The sequence below is a fragment of the Phasianus colchicus genome, chromosome 5, assembly GCF_987193195.1.
Source record: "Phasianus colchicus chromosome 5, bPhaCol1.hap1.1, whole genome shotgun sequence".
NCBI lineage: Eukaryota > Metazoa > Chordata > Aves > Galliformes > Phasianidae > Phasianus > Phasianus colchicus.
This window is the reverse complement of record NC_143440.1, coordinates 54,778,334-54,794,257: the sequence shown is the minus strand read 5'-3', so window position 1 is coordinate 54,794,257 and position 15,924 is coordinate 54,778,334. Positions and strand designations below refer to the sequence as shown.

The following is a 15,924-nucleotide window of genomic DNA, read 5'->3' as shown; positions in this document are numbered from 1 at the left end:
GCTCAATTAGTTTTTCCTCTAGCTACAGTGGGCATGGTGAACCATTTCCTCTTCTCTTCCATGCAACTGCTTTAGACATGTTTGAATATAGCTACCATAACTTCTCCAGTCTTTTTCCGGACAAAACCACTCATGAATATAACCAAATTTACAGAACTTGGAAATGTCATCAATTAGAAAAACAAGTGAGAATCATTCAGCAGTCAACAAAGCTACTGGCTTGGGATAATTCTTGAAAAACATCATGCTGCCAGCACCTTGAAAATTGTAGGCTTCTATTCTGATTTCATTTCATGTAAAGCTTATGATGTACAAGTCCACTTGGACGAGAGGGGAAAAACAAAACAACAATGAAAAAAGCATTTAAAATTGCCACCAATTAGCATCAAAGTCAGGACAGTCTCCCCAGCACGAAGGGGATAGGGCGGTCATATTTAGTAGCTCATATATTTTGACTACACTTTTTACCCATATAATTTTCATTACCAATGACATGAAGATGAAAGCAGTACCTCTGTTTCATCAGTTAACCTGAAGGCTTTCACTTGTTGCACCATCTGCACTGTTAAGGAGATGTTTGCAACCTGCCAAAGAGTTCATTTCATCAGTTCTGAAGAAGAAAATTATTAGCAAAATACTTCAGGAATGACTTTTTCAAGGAAGTTGAGCTTAAAGGTATATGTGCAGTCAATGTGCCTGGGCAACCCCACGGATCTAGGCAGGGATGCTTTCAAAGAAGAGTACCTGGCTTCTCAAACAACCCCACTTGCCCAGAAGTGGGCACCCACACTGGTTTCTGACCCTTCATGGGGCTCAGAAACAGAGTCTGATTCCATGCTGCTGTGAGACAGCAAATCAAAGACCAAACTGCACCCCAAGCTAAGCAGCAATCAGCAAACTTGGAGCTGCATTCAGAAATTAGACCTTGTAAGAGTGACCAAGAGATTGTTTCCATGACTGTTCCCTTCTACTACACCCTCATGAAACCCCATCTGGAATACTACACAGACCGAGGGTCCCCAGCACAAGAAAGATGCAGAGTTGTTAGGGTTTGATCAAAGAAAGGCCATGAAGATGATCAGGGGACTGGAGCACCTCTTCTGTGAAGAAAGGCCAAGGGAGCTGGGCTTGTTCAGTTTGGAGAAGAGAAGGCTCCAGGAAGACCTCATTATGGCCTTCCTGTTCCTAAACAGAGCTTATATAAAGGAGGGAGACTGACTTGCTACATAGTCTGGAAATGAAAGGAAAATGAGGAACCATTTTAAACTGAAAGAGGGGAGATACAGACATTTGGAGGAGACCGTTTACTCACAGGGCAGTGAGGCCCTGGCAGTGCAGCCCACAGAGATGTGGACACCCCATCCCTGGAGGTGCCCAGTGCCAGGCTGGATGAGGTCCTGGGCAGCCTGAGCTGGTGGGGGGCAACCAACACATGGAAGGGGGTTGGATGGCTTTTAATGCCTCTTCCAGCCCAAGCCATCAGATGACTGAAAGAGCATGACTTGTCCTGGAAATATACACTTGGCACACAGTGCTTATTAAGGAAGAGGAGAATAGAGGTTAAAAAAATCAGAATCTGGAAACATCACCTTAAAAATATCGTTTATTAATGGAAAAGTTGTTCCCCCTCCCTCTCCCATCTCTTCCTGCCTGAAGAAGGAACGTGTGCGTCCCACTTACTTCAGCCAGGCGGGAATGCTTGTGCACCACCTCAGCTTTGTTCATCGGCGTCAGCTGCTGCAGCACGCTCCGGCTGTTCGTCAGGGCCCGGGTCAACCGTGCAAACTTTGTCCAACCTGCAGGGAAGAAGGAAATACGGTCACAAGCACTTACACCCCATTCAACATGAGTAAATCTCCTATGCGTTCACTGATATTAAGTCTCAGACTTGGCTAGTTTCTCTAAATTGCTGCACAGAGCAAGTTCTGGCTCCAGGCTCCACAACGTTGCAGAAGAGGAAGAATACCACTGCTTCAAGGCAAACATAAGTAAACCTGAGTAAAATCAAAATGCTCTGGCTTGTTCTTTCTTCTAGCTTTTGGAGACACTGTGTTAAAGGGATTGCATTGCACTTTCAGCCTTTTGGGGAGTTACTTGGTTGCTACAAACTTATTATTACACACTGAATTTACCACAAAGGCTTCCCACATCTGCAAACACTGCAGAAGTGAAATCCTGTCCAGCCACCAAGCGGTGGATTCCTCCACCCAGAAGTTGGATCTTTAAGTTGTTACTGCTCCTTGCTCTGATTATTAATACAAATCAGGAACATAAAAAATAAATAAAATTTTAAATTAAAAAAAAAAAAGCAGCAAAATGCAGGGCTGCGTGTTTCAAAGTAGAAAAAAGCGTAAGACTTTACAGACAGATTAAAAGCTAGATTTTAAATGGCATTAAGCAACATATTTAGCTGTTAAACTAATGATAAACAGCTGCTCAAACGGTAGCTTGAGACCTTCACACTGGGGAATGTTTTTCTGCAGAGTTCAGAAAGGAGCAATCGGTGTTCAGAAGTGACAGCAGCGCCGAGCCAGGAGCGTGCCACTAAGTCACTGCTTTTGGACAAATGCCCGCATGTGACAGCTGGCACAGGTGCGTCATTGGATGAGGCAGAACAACGGGAGCAAAGGGAAAGCGAGGGGGTTCAATAGCACAGCACCGCAGTGTTAAGCAGGAGAACTGAAAATCCAAACGTCTGCAGGAATGAAACACCTCCCTGTGAGCAAAGGAGGAGTTTTTAGTTTGTGCCTTTAATCCTGTTTTGATATAATTTTATTTTGAAGTGGTATTGCCAACAATCCCACTTCCCTCAGTTTGGCCAGGTATAACCTGCTATCTTACTTCAAAAGCGTGCATAAAATATCAAACACGTTAGGAATAGGAAATGGTTTTGGTGAAAGTCGTATTTTTACATAACTTGAATGCTGAGCAGGTGAAAATTAAAGTGAATGTCAGATACGAGAAAGGAAACACAGTATTTCTATACGAGCTTGGTTTATGCTTAAATGCCTCTTCTGACAGGAGTCTAGGGCTGGCAATGATAGGGGATGGTCTCTGGTACTGTCTTGCATCCCTCTCCTATGACACATCACAAAAATCTGAGTTCTCAAAATGTCTCTCCTCATACAAAAGCAAAACTAGTTAAGAAATCCCTGGTCATCATCTTACATAAGAAAAAACACCACATGTTCAGAAAGCCTGGGGAGACTGGGGAAGATGTACCACAACAAGTTGGGGAAACTCTACAATACAGGCAGCAAATGACAGGGACCCTGTAAAAAAATAAAAAGCATGAAAGAACAATGACTTTCTCAAGTATTTATTTTCCACTTTGGTAAAATCATCATCGTCATGTGAAAGAAGAAAGCCACACATTTTAGCATACAAGTTTACTATTCTGCTCACTTGGCCTGATCTCTTCTTTTGAAGGTGCAAAGTATTTCATAATGTCTTTTCTCCACCAAGACCAAAGCTCTGTGTTGGGACAGAGAAGAGCTTTCAGAAAAACTCTTCCAACCTCATTTGGAGACTCCAGATTTTTATATTTCTTCCAGTTCCGTAAGGGCTATGACTCTGGAGATTAGAAGCAATAATACACTAACATGACTTTTTTGTAACTCAGCACAAAGACCATCGTCATTCTACACACTTCAACTTATCTCTCTGCAATAGTGTTAAAAAGCAGCAAGTTCCTTTGTTTCCTATTTAGAGCCCAGGAGAAAAATACAGTGACAGCGAGATACTAGGGTACGAGTGGGAAGGTGAAAATGTATACAGACTGCCTTGTGTCTGAAATAATCAGTACTGGGTACATCTCTGTGTTCCTTGACCTTGTAATAAATCAGCTAAGTTCAGAATTATATTTAAAACCAATGTGTATGTTTAAATAGATCAGGTATCAATTTGCATAGCTGCCTACTGCTGTCAATGTTTCTTCAAATGATTCCTTCCTATCTTTTCCTCTAGAGACATTTAAAATGAATGATAATTTTATCGCATATATTAGCGACTGCCTGTCCTCACTGATATTTTCAGTCTGGAAGTAGAAAAAGAGTGGCACAAATAAGTGCTGTAAGAAGGAGAAAACAAAAAAAAAGCAACACTTCTGATTCTCTCTTCAACTCAACTGGATTGTGTCTTTCTTACATCTCTCCACTTGAAAAATAATACCCTGAACCTGCACCATTGTACTCAAATTCTTAGGAACAAAGGCAACATGGCACCAGATTATACCAGCAGCTGCTTCTCTTTGAAGGAAGCTAAGTTGGGTATTTCAGAGGGAGATGTAAACCACCCCAGAGAGAAAATTCTGGAATAGCATACACATAAAATAATTGTTTCACTTGGTTTTCTTTAATTACTTTCTGATTCATTGACAAAAACAAAGCTTACAACCCTGCTTTTAATAAAAGTCATGATTTGCCTTCATTCTCGTGATTCAAAACAAGTGCTGATTCTTACACAGAAACCCTACTGGATTACCTCACTGGTGGTGCCCATTACTAAAATTGAAATTCTCACACTGCCAAGAAATCAAAGATGCAGGTTAGACAACAGTATTCACATTAAAACAGGACTTGAATAAGGCAAGCATGCTGATAAACATCAATTAAACCAGGCTCTGCCTTGGCCAAGCTGTAGCGTTGTCCTTCCAAGCACGTAACTTTCTTTCCTCTTCCATGGTTTCTGTCACAGTACAATGCTTTATATCAGCAAAATATTCTTTACGTCTCTTGCTCTAATTAGAACCACTGATTTGACTGGAGCTAACTGTGGCAGGCATGGTTTGGTTGCATTCCTGAAATAATGGCTGAGACAAAGGTTTCTCTAAGGATAAAAACCGGAAAATTAATTCCTTTTAAGAATTGGTACGTCTTTCAAACTTGAGCCACTACAACATAAATTGACGCTGTCAGCACTGTGTCAGGATGCTTGAGGGAACATAGGAACACAGAAGCGAGGTAGGCACTAGGTCAATGAAGTGGGCAGAGAACCCAAACACTTCCTGGACTCGGTGAAGAAAAGTTTTCCAGATGCATCCAGGTTGCTCACTCAACCACTCTGTAGGTGCATGAACTACTTGAAAACTGATATAGAGCCAAAGTGGGAAATAGTATTTCCAGTTTTCTTGTTAATGACTCCATATGCAGAGATGGCACCTTGTATATAAGTTTACCACATCAGAGCTTTTCCTACCACCCCTCAAAAGTCAGAAAGTCCCAGTTGAACTGAAACAACTAACTCATTATAGTAGGTTCCTTTTCATCAGTTACTGCTCCACCAGAAGCACTCTTGTCCATCTCCAACTTCAGTTAACTTCGCCTGAGTCAGAAGAAAAATCATCCAGGACAAAGATGCTGCCGCAAAATATGGCAGAGCATAAAAAGAGTAAAAGCTGTCTAAAGAAGCCCAACAAGGAGGCTTCCTCAAGCACTCAATCCCAAACAAGGTGGTTCAAAGGTGAAGAAACAGTCTTCCTTTCACATGGTTTTCTTCAGAACTGATGGAATACAATCACAGAATGGTTTGAGTTGGAAGCATTTGCAAGATCACCCAGTTCCAACCCTGAGCCTTGGGCTGGTTGCCCTCCCCCAGCTCAGGCTGCCCATGGTCCCATGCATGGCTTTGGGCACCTCCAGTTTTCTGGGCAGTCTGTGCCAGGGCCTCACAACCCTCTGAGGAAAAAAATTTCTTCCTAACATCTAATCTAAATTCCCCCTTTTTTAGATTAAAACTGTTCCTCTTGTCCTATCATTATCTTCCTGTAGAAATAGTTATGCCATCTTCCCTATACAGACCTCAGCCATCAATAAACATGCCCATTGCCTTCAAAAATAATAGCAAATATTTACAAATACGAGTATCAGCAAGTGATAAAACCTTTCCATTTCTCCTCCTACTCTAATTAGGAGTTCATCTATTTGTGAACAGGTTCAAATATGGATTCAGCCACTCAACAGATACACTGAAAAAATTGTTATAATCTCCAGTTCATAAACTATATTATGTTATTTTAAAGCTAAATCCATACTCCAGAGTTTATGAAGAGTTTAAAAATCTCAAGGGAAGATATCAACATTGTTTATAGTGCACTTGCTCAGAAAAATCTAGGCATGACTATTTCCCCCTAATAAAACATTAGTGTAGCTCCACTGGGTTGCAATTAACCTTTTAGTCAAGGTTTACCTGATCTCAAAAGGAACAGAAATAATGAAGGCTTTTAAATCAGTGTTTCAGGAAACTATCCAATACCTCAGACTACAGTGAAAACACCTGGACTTACAATGATATTCCGTGTAAAATACAAAGACAAAGGGTAATGACAGCAATGCTCATGTGGATTCCTGCCTGAAGGAGTGTTACAACTCCAGACCATGGAAAGGTCATTCTTCACCCCTTGCTATGAAGCATGAAACACTTAACACACAGTGTTTAAATCATATATACCCATTGACTTATCCACAAAAGCAAGGAGCTAGCACCGCTCTTTAGGCAGTTTGGATGTCAACTGATCATCCTTGTGCATCAGAACTTAGCATCTACAAATCTCTATTATTTACAGACATTCAGACAGCAAGGTCATTGCTCTTTACTGCAGGTAAAATATGGCTGGAAGAGCTCACTCTCTCATCAAAAAAACTTAGTCATCCTGCTGTTGCTTTGTTCGAGATAGAGAGATAGATGGGATTCCTGAATAAATAGAATAATAGTCAAACAAAGCTCAATCACTCCCATGATGCAGTAAAACTATTCATGAGCTGAAGAACCACACCAGCTATGCAAATGTAATTCAAAATATTAGGATAAATTTCCCTACTTGAAATTCTGTGCATTCCACTGTCTGACAGCGAACTGCACTCTTGGGATAATTTTTACACCTGACCTCTTATCTTGTTCAATTCTGCATTCCCAGTTAGTATCTACCCACTAAAACTACTAGGGAGCTCAAAATGGATAAGGAATCACCAGGTAATCTTCAGCATACCGCTTTAGTGTTCTGAGCTTCAGTCTCCTCTCCATAAAATGCAGATAACGCTAATGATCTACTGTGTAAGCCATTTTGAGACTACTGATTAAAGTGGTAAGGTTGATATATTGCTAGGTTACATTTGGTACACAACGTATTCGTGTAACTAATTCTGACACAGCTGCAAATTTACAGCGCACAATTACTTAAATTTTATGTTTCTGCAACTAAGCTAAACTTTATTCACATGCACATAGGGCCACCAAGGACTTATATCCCGTATTAAAAAAAAAAAAATGTAATTTTAGGAGGAAAAAAAAAAAGCCTGAATACTGTAAATATCAGCCAACTGGCTTTTAGTTTAGCAGAGAGCAAAATGGTCAATGAAAAGGACTATACTGGCCAAAATATCAGGCTCAAGAGAAGGTCAGCAATGAGAAATGAAAAGGCAATATACAGCAAAGCACACAGAGATTGGAAGGGACAATTAAACACATGCATGAGAAATTATGGATTTTGCAATGGTCGTGGAAAGCTCAAAACATATGGGGGAAAAAAAGCCTTCTCTGGCTGGATTTACTTCAATAATTATAGTGTTTTTAAAGAATTTCCAGATACGATCAAAAGGCTTTCTTTGCCAACATGCAGAAAGGGCGAAGAGGAGGAGCAAGTAAATAGAAGGAGCCTAGTTTGATCTCAGCACCACACAAAATAACAAAAAAGCTGATCTGACTTTCAAAACATCTGATAAAGACAAAAAGAAAAGGAATATTAGGAATGGTTGTCAATATGGAATGATTACAACGCCCTCCAACGTTAATTTCATTATTTATTTGCTAAGAGTATAAATTTGATTTCAGAGAGATCATCAAATGCCTTGCCCAAGCTGGAGGCCAAATGCATCAGCCAAATCGAGCCACAGAACGAGGATGATTCTCCCAGATCCTCTTATATTGGTGACTTGGCATTGCGTGACATTCCTGACAAAACATTAAGGGCATGCAGTTCAGTAAATCTCAGATTAAATGGACAAAGAACTTGATACCTGACAGATATTAAAGGAGGAGTTATAGAAAGTAGTAAAAAAAATTATTGAGAGCATTTCTGACCCAAGTGGTCTTCTTCTATAAGGTCTATGGCTTGAAAGTCATTATAAAATTACTGACAAAATGCCAGACAACAGAAACATGAGAGAAATGTTCAACAGGATGATGTGCTAGATAACTAGGACCGGGCCAATACAGGGTGTTTTAAATTGACATTAGGTATGTAGATGAAAAGAGACGCAAACTGTATTTACAGCAGGGAAAGCGGAAATTTCCCAAGCAAGAGCAGTTCTGTAAAGGATCCAGAGATCTCAGTAGATGTTAGTTCTATCTGTGGTTTGCTCTGCCAAAAAGTTACCTTCTCTTGAGAAATACAACAGAGCTAAACTTGGAAAGGATGAGCAATAGAAAACATTCAACTCACCTAGCTTCAACATATAATCAGCTGCAGAAATGTATTTGGGATCCAATGAGCTTAAATCCATGCTACCAGCTTCATCCCAACTGCTGCTAATGAGCTGGATTAAATGCAGCTGAAACACTGGTATCTGCCATCACCAGACCTCCAAATTCAGGCTAGATAAAGCTTTAAAGAGCACAGCTCATTTATTTTATCTAAAGGAGGTGAGGGATGGTTTGATTACATCTGCAAGTGGCTTAATGGAACTTATTTTTTTTTTTAGTACAGTAGAAAAAGTATTTAAGAAGATGCCACTGCAAGAAGCTGAAGCCAGGTTAATTTAAATAAAATACCTTCTTTAAAGCCATGAGTTTAACAAAAAATTGAGAAAAATAGGAAATGCAGAGGATTCTGTTCAGAGTTCTAAATCAATACTGGAGTTTGAAAAGGATGGTTTAGTTCATGGGTTAAGCAAAGGATTAGCTTACAGAAACATAACAGCCTTTGATATACAGATTAGAATCTTAAAAACCTTAACTCTACAGCATTTGTAGTTATTATTTTATATAAGGCTTATGAACGTTCAATTTTCAACATAAAAGTGTATCCAAATACAAAGAGTAACTTCTATAAAGATCAACTTCCAGTTTAATTCAATCTCTCACAGGGCTACATTTGATTTCAATTGAGATTTTTTTTTCATTGCACTCTGTATTTCTAGAAATTTACAGACATTTAATATGCTTCCTGGGCTGTTAACAGAGCACACGCAGACCTCAAAATACAGTATCAGATTCAGAAATGTACTTTATTTCTGTGAAGGAAATCAAATAGCATCGGATATGGAAATTCTCCATTCTTCATCACAGTGGCAAAGCAAGAACAGGGGCCAGTTTGCCACTAACACATCACCAAAGACACTAATGGGGACATCTGTACTACAGGAATGGGAACAAGGGCACCTCAGAAGGTCTTCCCACTTACTAGAAATCTGTTTACTTCTAAAATAGATGGTTTCAAACACCGAGAGTCTGCATATTAGCACAATTCCTATGCATTGCCTACTCATCCTATCGGAAGTCCATATAGTGTCCAGGCAAATGACCACTTCTGTGTCATCCTGCACAAAATCCTTTCACGTGGGCCAGATGGTCCCAAGAGAGAACAGACAGCTAGAGGTAACCTTCTTGGAACCTGAAGACACTCAGGGGTGTAACTCTGAAGATCAGAGTAATGGGAAACAGCAGCAGAACAAACTGCATTTGATTCTATAAAGCACCAAAACCCCATAATTACAGCCATGGGAAAGTGCAATGAACACATGGAAAGGATATCCAAATTGTGACCTATTAAATTACTGTTATGGATTACCGTCAAGGTGATGTATTCAACAAGGTACACTGGGCTTCAGCTAAAGGTAGAAACCTCATTTTCATGCTCTAATCCCTCCACCCACTTCTTCTATTATCGCTAGGATTGATACCCCCTCAAGGAAAAATTTCCCATGTGCAACTGGTTATCTTTAATAAGTGCCGGTTATTAAGCATATATAAAAAAGGATCAGAATTATAGGCTTAGCAAGGATTAGCAAGCATAAGTGCGTATTTCTGCAACTAGCACACTTTTTATAGCCCTGTCACACTCTGAGATACAGTTGTATCATTATATGGAGTTATATAACCATAAAGAGTTATATCACTAGAAGCAGTACAGCATTGTCCCAGACAGTCTTGATTATCAAAGTCTGGCAGTACCATGTGAAAAAAAACCTTTAGGATACTGCTGTGCCATCTCCAGATCCCATCTGTTAAGGGCACGCAGTCCAGAGCTGTAGGAGCCTCATTAGCACATTGTTGCACCCTAATCAAAGGTTCCATCTCCATCAGTATTCACAAGAACTTCCCAACCAATTGCAGCTGCAGAAAAGCTTGATACTTCCCTTAAAAGAGACTCAAGACAACCAGTGAGAATCCCAGGCAAGCAAACTTTTATGTTTACCTGGAGGCCGTGTTTTTCTTTCACTGGTGGTAACAATGGAAAAAAAGCTATTGTGTAACTAGGTGGCATTTCACCATAACCTAAAAAAAAATTCCAGCCTTCTTCCTTCCTTAAACTTTCAGTTTAATATAATCTACAGCATTCTTGGCTTCAAACTGTGTTAAAATTTTAAGTGGACCAATTTGCCCTCCTAACAGGGCCTAGAAAAATGGCTTTTTTTTTTTTTTCCTGACAAATAAACATAAGATTATTACCACTGTGTGTCTTTGGAGGGGCTGAATGCTTTCAAATGCTTTTAAAAGGCCACTGGGTAAAGACAGAATAAAAGCACAGCAAGCTGATAAAAGCATCCAACTGTGACCCTAGAATGGTACAAACATAAAAGAGAAGATTCTTTGGGTTTTATGCTCTGGAAGAAAATACCTTTTTATGCTCGTAATGGCCTTCCACCTCTCCTGTGTAAGGTGTTCAGTCTGGACTCCTGGAGAGCTGGTTCTTCACCACCACAGATATGACCTATTATGACCTATTGCCTGGTACTGAATCCAGATCAGATAAATGCTCATATTACCAAAGAGGTACAAGGAAAGAAAGAGCAGACAAAACACAGCACAGTTGTTTCAGTGGCAAATAAGGCATTGTCCTGGGGACCACCATCAGCCCCTGCCCCACCTCCCTGCCCCATCACTAGTCCTCACACCTCTCCTTCCATGCTGCCACTGATCACAATTCACGCAGCCACCAACTCACAAGCCTACAAATCATCAAACAAGTCAACAGATGGCTCTTGTCCCTTCTCTCTGCACCTACACAACTGCTTGGTGGCATCTTCATCCAAGAGTAAACACATCCTGTGTACCACTGACGTCTCCTCCTGTTATCACTGCCTTCACTGCTTCTACACGAGATGCTGGTTTTGCAGACTTTGAATCACCGAATCATAGAACATCCCAAGTTGGAAGGGACCCACAAAGATCACTGAGTCCAACCCATGGCTCCACACAGGACCACCCTCTGCTCCCTATGAGGAGCTGCAGGCCGCCATGAGGCCTCCCTTCAGCCTACTAACTTAGGCTTTCACAGTCAGACTCTTCCCAGTTATGAGGATACAACGGTACTTTTTGGTCACTGTTAACACCGCTTATTAAACACTGGCTAACACACTGCTTGGGTGTTTCAGTCTTGTCTTCACTTTCTGTAACTCTTTAGAGGTGTATGCATGCTGCTGGAGGGGTGGGGGGGGAATCAGAAGGAATCCAAGGCACTTAACAGCTCTGTGCCAGTGGGATTAGTAGAATAAGAAATAAACTGCTCTGTATTTTATAACAGTATCCCACATGATAGGTCAGGAAAATAAGTCCACCACATTCTCACTCTTGTACTCACTGTGTGCTCAGAAAATGAGGTTTCTGATCTCTGACAATGTATTTTACCTGAGGAGGGTAACTTTTAAATACTCCTTTTCTCCAGTCACACTTTTTCAGTCCCATAAGCTTCAACAGCTTTCTGGACAGCAATAAATTCACAGCCTGCTGGGTGACCTGGAACATTTTTCCCCTTTTGCTCCCTCCTGCAAGCACAGCCCCTTCCTCCTGCTCCTGCTCCTCCTCCTTTTTTTCTGACAGCATGAGCACAGCCAAATGCGAGCACACAGGTGAGCAGACATTCACCATCTGTCTCAGTGCCCCAGCCCTCTCCAACTCCCTTCCCTACCACAGGGCCAGTCCATGTGATATCAACTATATTTTTCATGCTGTGCCTTTCAGCAATCATGGTTTTGAGCCTATGTTGGGCAAAAATCACACCTCTGCCTTGCAAGGTATTCTGCAGTAAGATCAATATTTTGGTTTAATGTCCTGTTCTCATAAACAGGACGAGCTCCCCAACACCTCTGAACACATCTGCATCCTCATTATGGAGGCACTACTGCTGGTCCCCCAAAACAGCAGCTGCCCAAGAAAGGAGGGCATCAGACACCAACTGTTCTGCAGCCACAAGTGTGGCCAGCAAGCACAACCATTTATTGACATGCAGACATCCTGCAGCAGAATTACACCCACTGTAATGATTTAAATACCAAATCCTTGTACCTCCTAGGAGTGTGATACACTGAAGCTTCACAACAAAGCAACGTACCTTCAAACAGGGCAGAATGCATCGGTATGGGGAGATTATTGCATAATGGCATCAATATTTTATTTCTGCTGAATTTTTAATCTCAAATTTACTGCTCCCATAAGTAATAGACACTAACTCATCTGCACCATAGTTACTTATGTATTATGTATTGCATGGTCCTGGCAGAATTTCCAAAGGAAAATCTTTTTTTTTTTTTTTTCTTTTTGTGCATTTTTTTTCTTTTTTAAATAGCCCTTCCAATGACAAATCCTAGCACTTAGCAGCACTATTCTATTAAAATGCTTTTTACAAAAGTTGAAAATTTCTCCCCTAAATTGTAATGTATATGTTTACCAATCTCATAATTCAAAAAGAAACTGGCCTGACAGCTTCTAAGCACACTGTAATGTTATCTGCAAGGACAATGAATTATGCATATCTCACAGCACTACCTCTGACAAAACAAGGCTGTGATCCCAGTGCAGTGGGATCCTGCTGATCCACCCAGCTGAAATGCAAACTCTACTGCAACGGTGCTGCTTTTCCAGCAGTGAAATGTTGTTAATATTTGAATATGATTTTTTTATATATTGTCAATATAAAAGAAACTCCGATTTATGCAAAAATAGAAGAAAATGTGCAAAAGGAGAAGAAAACAGTCAGGTCAGTCGTTTGTAATTATGGAGTTTGCTGGATGTATTGATCAATGTTAATCAATGCTTGTAATCAGAGTACCCTAAGGAAATTCTTAAGGCTCTAATTGTATGCCTTAAAGACAGATGTAGCTGTACTGTTGTTTATTTTGTTTGGTTGTTGCTTTTTTTTTTTTTTAAGTACAACTTCTACAGAAGTAAGAGCTCTTTAAACATGTAGTCAAACCTCTCTGGCTGCTACTGACAATATTTTGCAATGTTCATAGCTGATACTTGACATTGCAACTAATGGTTCCCCTCACTGGAGACTCACAGCAGTAGACTCATTACTTACTACTTTGCAGCTATTGCTCTTTCCCATAGGAACACATATTGTTTGATAACGGATGCCAGGTGGATTCTGCTCTTCCTCAGCCACAAGATGGGGAGGGGATGAGTTCAGCATCCCCAGAACAGAGAACAAACCTCCCAGGCTGAGAACCCAAAGGAACATTTGCAGGACACCAACTGAATTGTAGAAGCAGTAAAACTTATGCTGGCTGAGAAGGTTCTCCTATATCTGGATCTTATAACTATACAGATAATACTCTGTAGGCAAAAAAAAGTCTCATTTTCAGTGTTAGAACAAATAGAGGCTTTTCAAGTCTGCCTTTCTCAATCTACATTTCAGTTACCCAAGCACATATGTTAGCCTTATATCATCAGAAAATAATTTAAATTGTTTGCATTCAAATGACAGAGTTTTATCCTAAAGGCAGCATCTCAGAGGACATATCACTCTCAGTGAGAAATCAAGCCTTCTACAAGCACGAAGAGAAAAACAGAGCAAGGAATTCATTACTGGAAGACAACTTTCTAGAGAAAATGGGATAAGGATTCCACAGCAAAATGCCCTTCCTTATGGGAGCATACATTCTTTTATCCAGAACAATACACAGGAGACACCAGCCATGCATCTTACAATCAGAACACAGAATGTTGCCTCTGCACTTTTTTCCCCACCAATTTTCTCTGTGCAACATGGGTCATCAGGTGATGAGAGCATTGCATACCTCAGCAAGAGCTATCAAAAACAAGCAGAACATCCACTGCCATACAGACATCATTGCTGGCCAGCAAGATACCCAGATGGGATGTTTTTCCTATATCTCAGCTCCAATAATAAGAAAGGGAGGCAAGATCAACATCTGAGAGCAAAGAGGTTGACATTATTTTTGATAAATAGAAAACAGTTTTGTAGAAGGTCTCCCAAAACAACACAGTATTACAATAACTAAAAATCATGCCATGTTTAGCAAATACTAGCCACAGTGAAGAAAAGTTGATATTACGAAGTGAAAAGGTTTGCAGCTCCCGTGAAACACTGTTAGGGAATATTCCACTCACAATGATTTATTTTTCAATTCTAATCAATCATTTATGAAAATGGCATCTAAACTCTGACACGTCACAAAGCCATGAGACATGACCAAGTCGGAACATGTACTTAACTAATTACAAAAACAACAACAACAAATAGTGTATTTCATATTTACCTTTTGTTGAATCATCTTCTATTGGCTGCTTGAACAAAGTGATATCCTTAAAAGTGCACAGGAACAAAACCACTTTTTCATGCTCATTTCTTATAGGAGCAATTTGCATGTAGAACCAAACTGGGGTTCCTGTAGCAGAGAAAAAGGTGACATTGGACTGTGGTATAGCACAATCTTCCTCCAGCCTGTCCATAGGATAATTTATAAATCACATAAAACACATATAGTAATACCTAGATGTGATCCTAAACTACACGTACTAGATATGTCATTTTACCTCAAAGGAAAACAACATATTCTCACTTTTAAATTTAAATGGGGGTAATGCTACCGATCTAACTAGTGCATAACAAGAGACAGAACATGTCTCTCTGCAGCGTAGCCAGTTAAGAAAAAAACAGACTGAGGACATCTTTGAATGCTTCTTCACATAATATGGAGCTACCAAAACCAAAACTGATGAAGTACACTGCCAAATGCTTTTGAAATGTCACAGAATCGTTAAAGTTGGAAAAGACTGATAAGATCATGCAGTTCAACCTAACCCATACCCACCACCATGCCCACTGACCATGTCCCTCAGTGCCATATCTCCAGTTTGTTTTTTTTAACACATCCAGGGATAGTGACTCCACTGCCTCGCTGAGCAGCCTGTGCCAATATTTCACCACTCTTCCTGAGAAGAAATTTTTCCTTATATCCAATCAAATGGCTAATATCCAACTTGATGCTACTCTGTTATTTAAGAGAACTCAAATTAATTCAGACATTTACATGTCCTAACTAAACAAATAAGAAGATTTGATTTCGTGTCTATAGTCACATCCTCCATTTTCTCATTGCAGCAGGCTCCCCAAGTACATGCAGGTCTGCTCTGCAATGAGCGAAACCCTAAAAGACTTCAAACATTTGTTGAGAAGTTCCCTGTTCATCTGCAAGGACATGAGTGTCAAAGCTGCATGCCACCAGACAAAATTCAAAGCCCACATGTTCCCAGCCTTATGACACCTCCACTTGCTGCCCAACAAATGCCTTCACAGTCTGCTTTCGGATTTGATGTGCTTTCAGTCAGGTGATAGAATGGCTTTTCTCCTAAGCCGTCTGAATGCCAGCCTGAGTGCTGGCACACTGAAACAAGCTGCTCACTCCCTGACATCCCAGAGCACTGCTGGCCCCTCCAGATCTCCTCTAATATACCATATCCATC

The 15,924-nt window shown here is 40.4% G+C and overlaps 1 protein-coding gene across 4 annotated transcripts in view; it reads right to left on the bottom strand.

Annotated features, from left to right (window-relative positions):
* The window catches only part of KCNH5 (potassium voltage-gated channel subfamily H member 5), a 141,807-nt gene that overhangs the window by 103,237 nt on the left and 22,646 nt on the right, over positions 1-15,924 (bottom strand). For 3 of the 4 annotated variants that reach the window (XM_031605594.2, XM_090141803.1, XM_090141804.1), the window contains 2 exons: positions 14,718-14,846; positions 1,681-1,796 (listed from right to left, as the gene is read on the bottom strand). In XM_031605594.2, the coding sequence (XP_031461454.1) occupies positions 1,681-1,796; positions 14,718-14,846 (245 nt within the window). Of the gene's footprint in view, positions 1-1,680; positions 1,797-8,437; positions 8,559-14,717; positions 14,847-15,924 lie in introns of those variants that run through there. The other variant, XM_090141805.1, reaches the window with a different exon arrangement.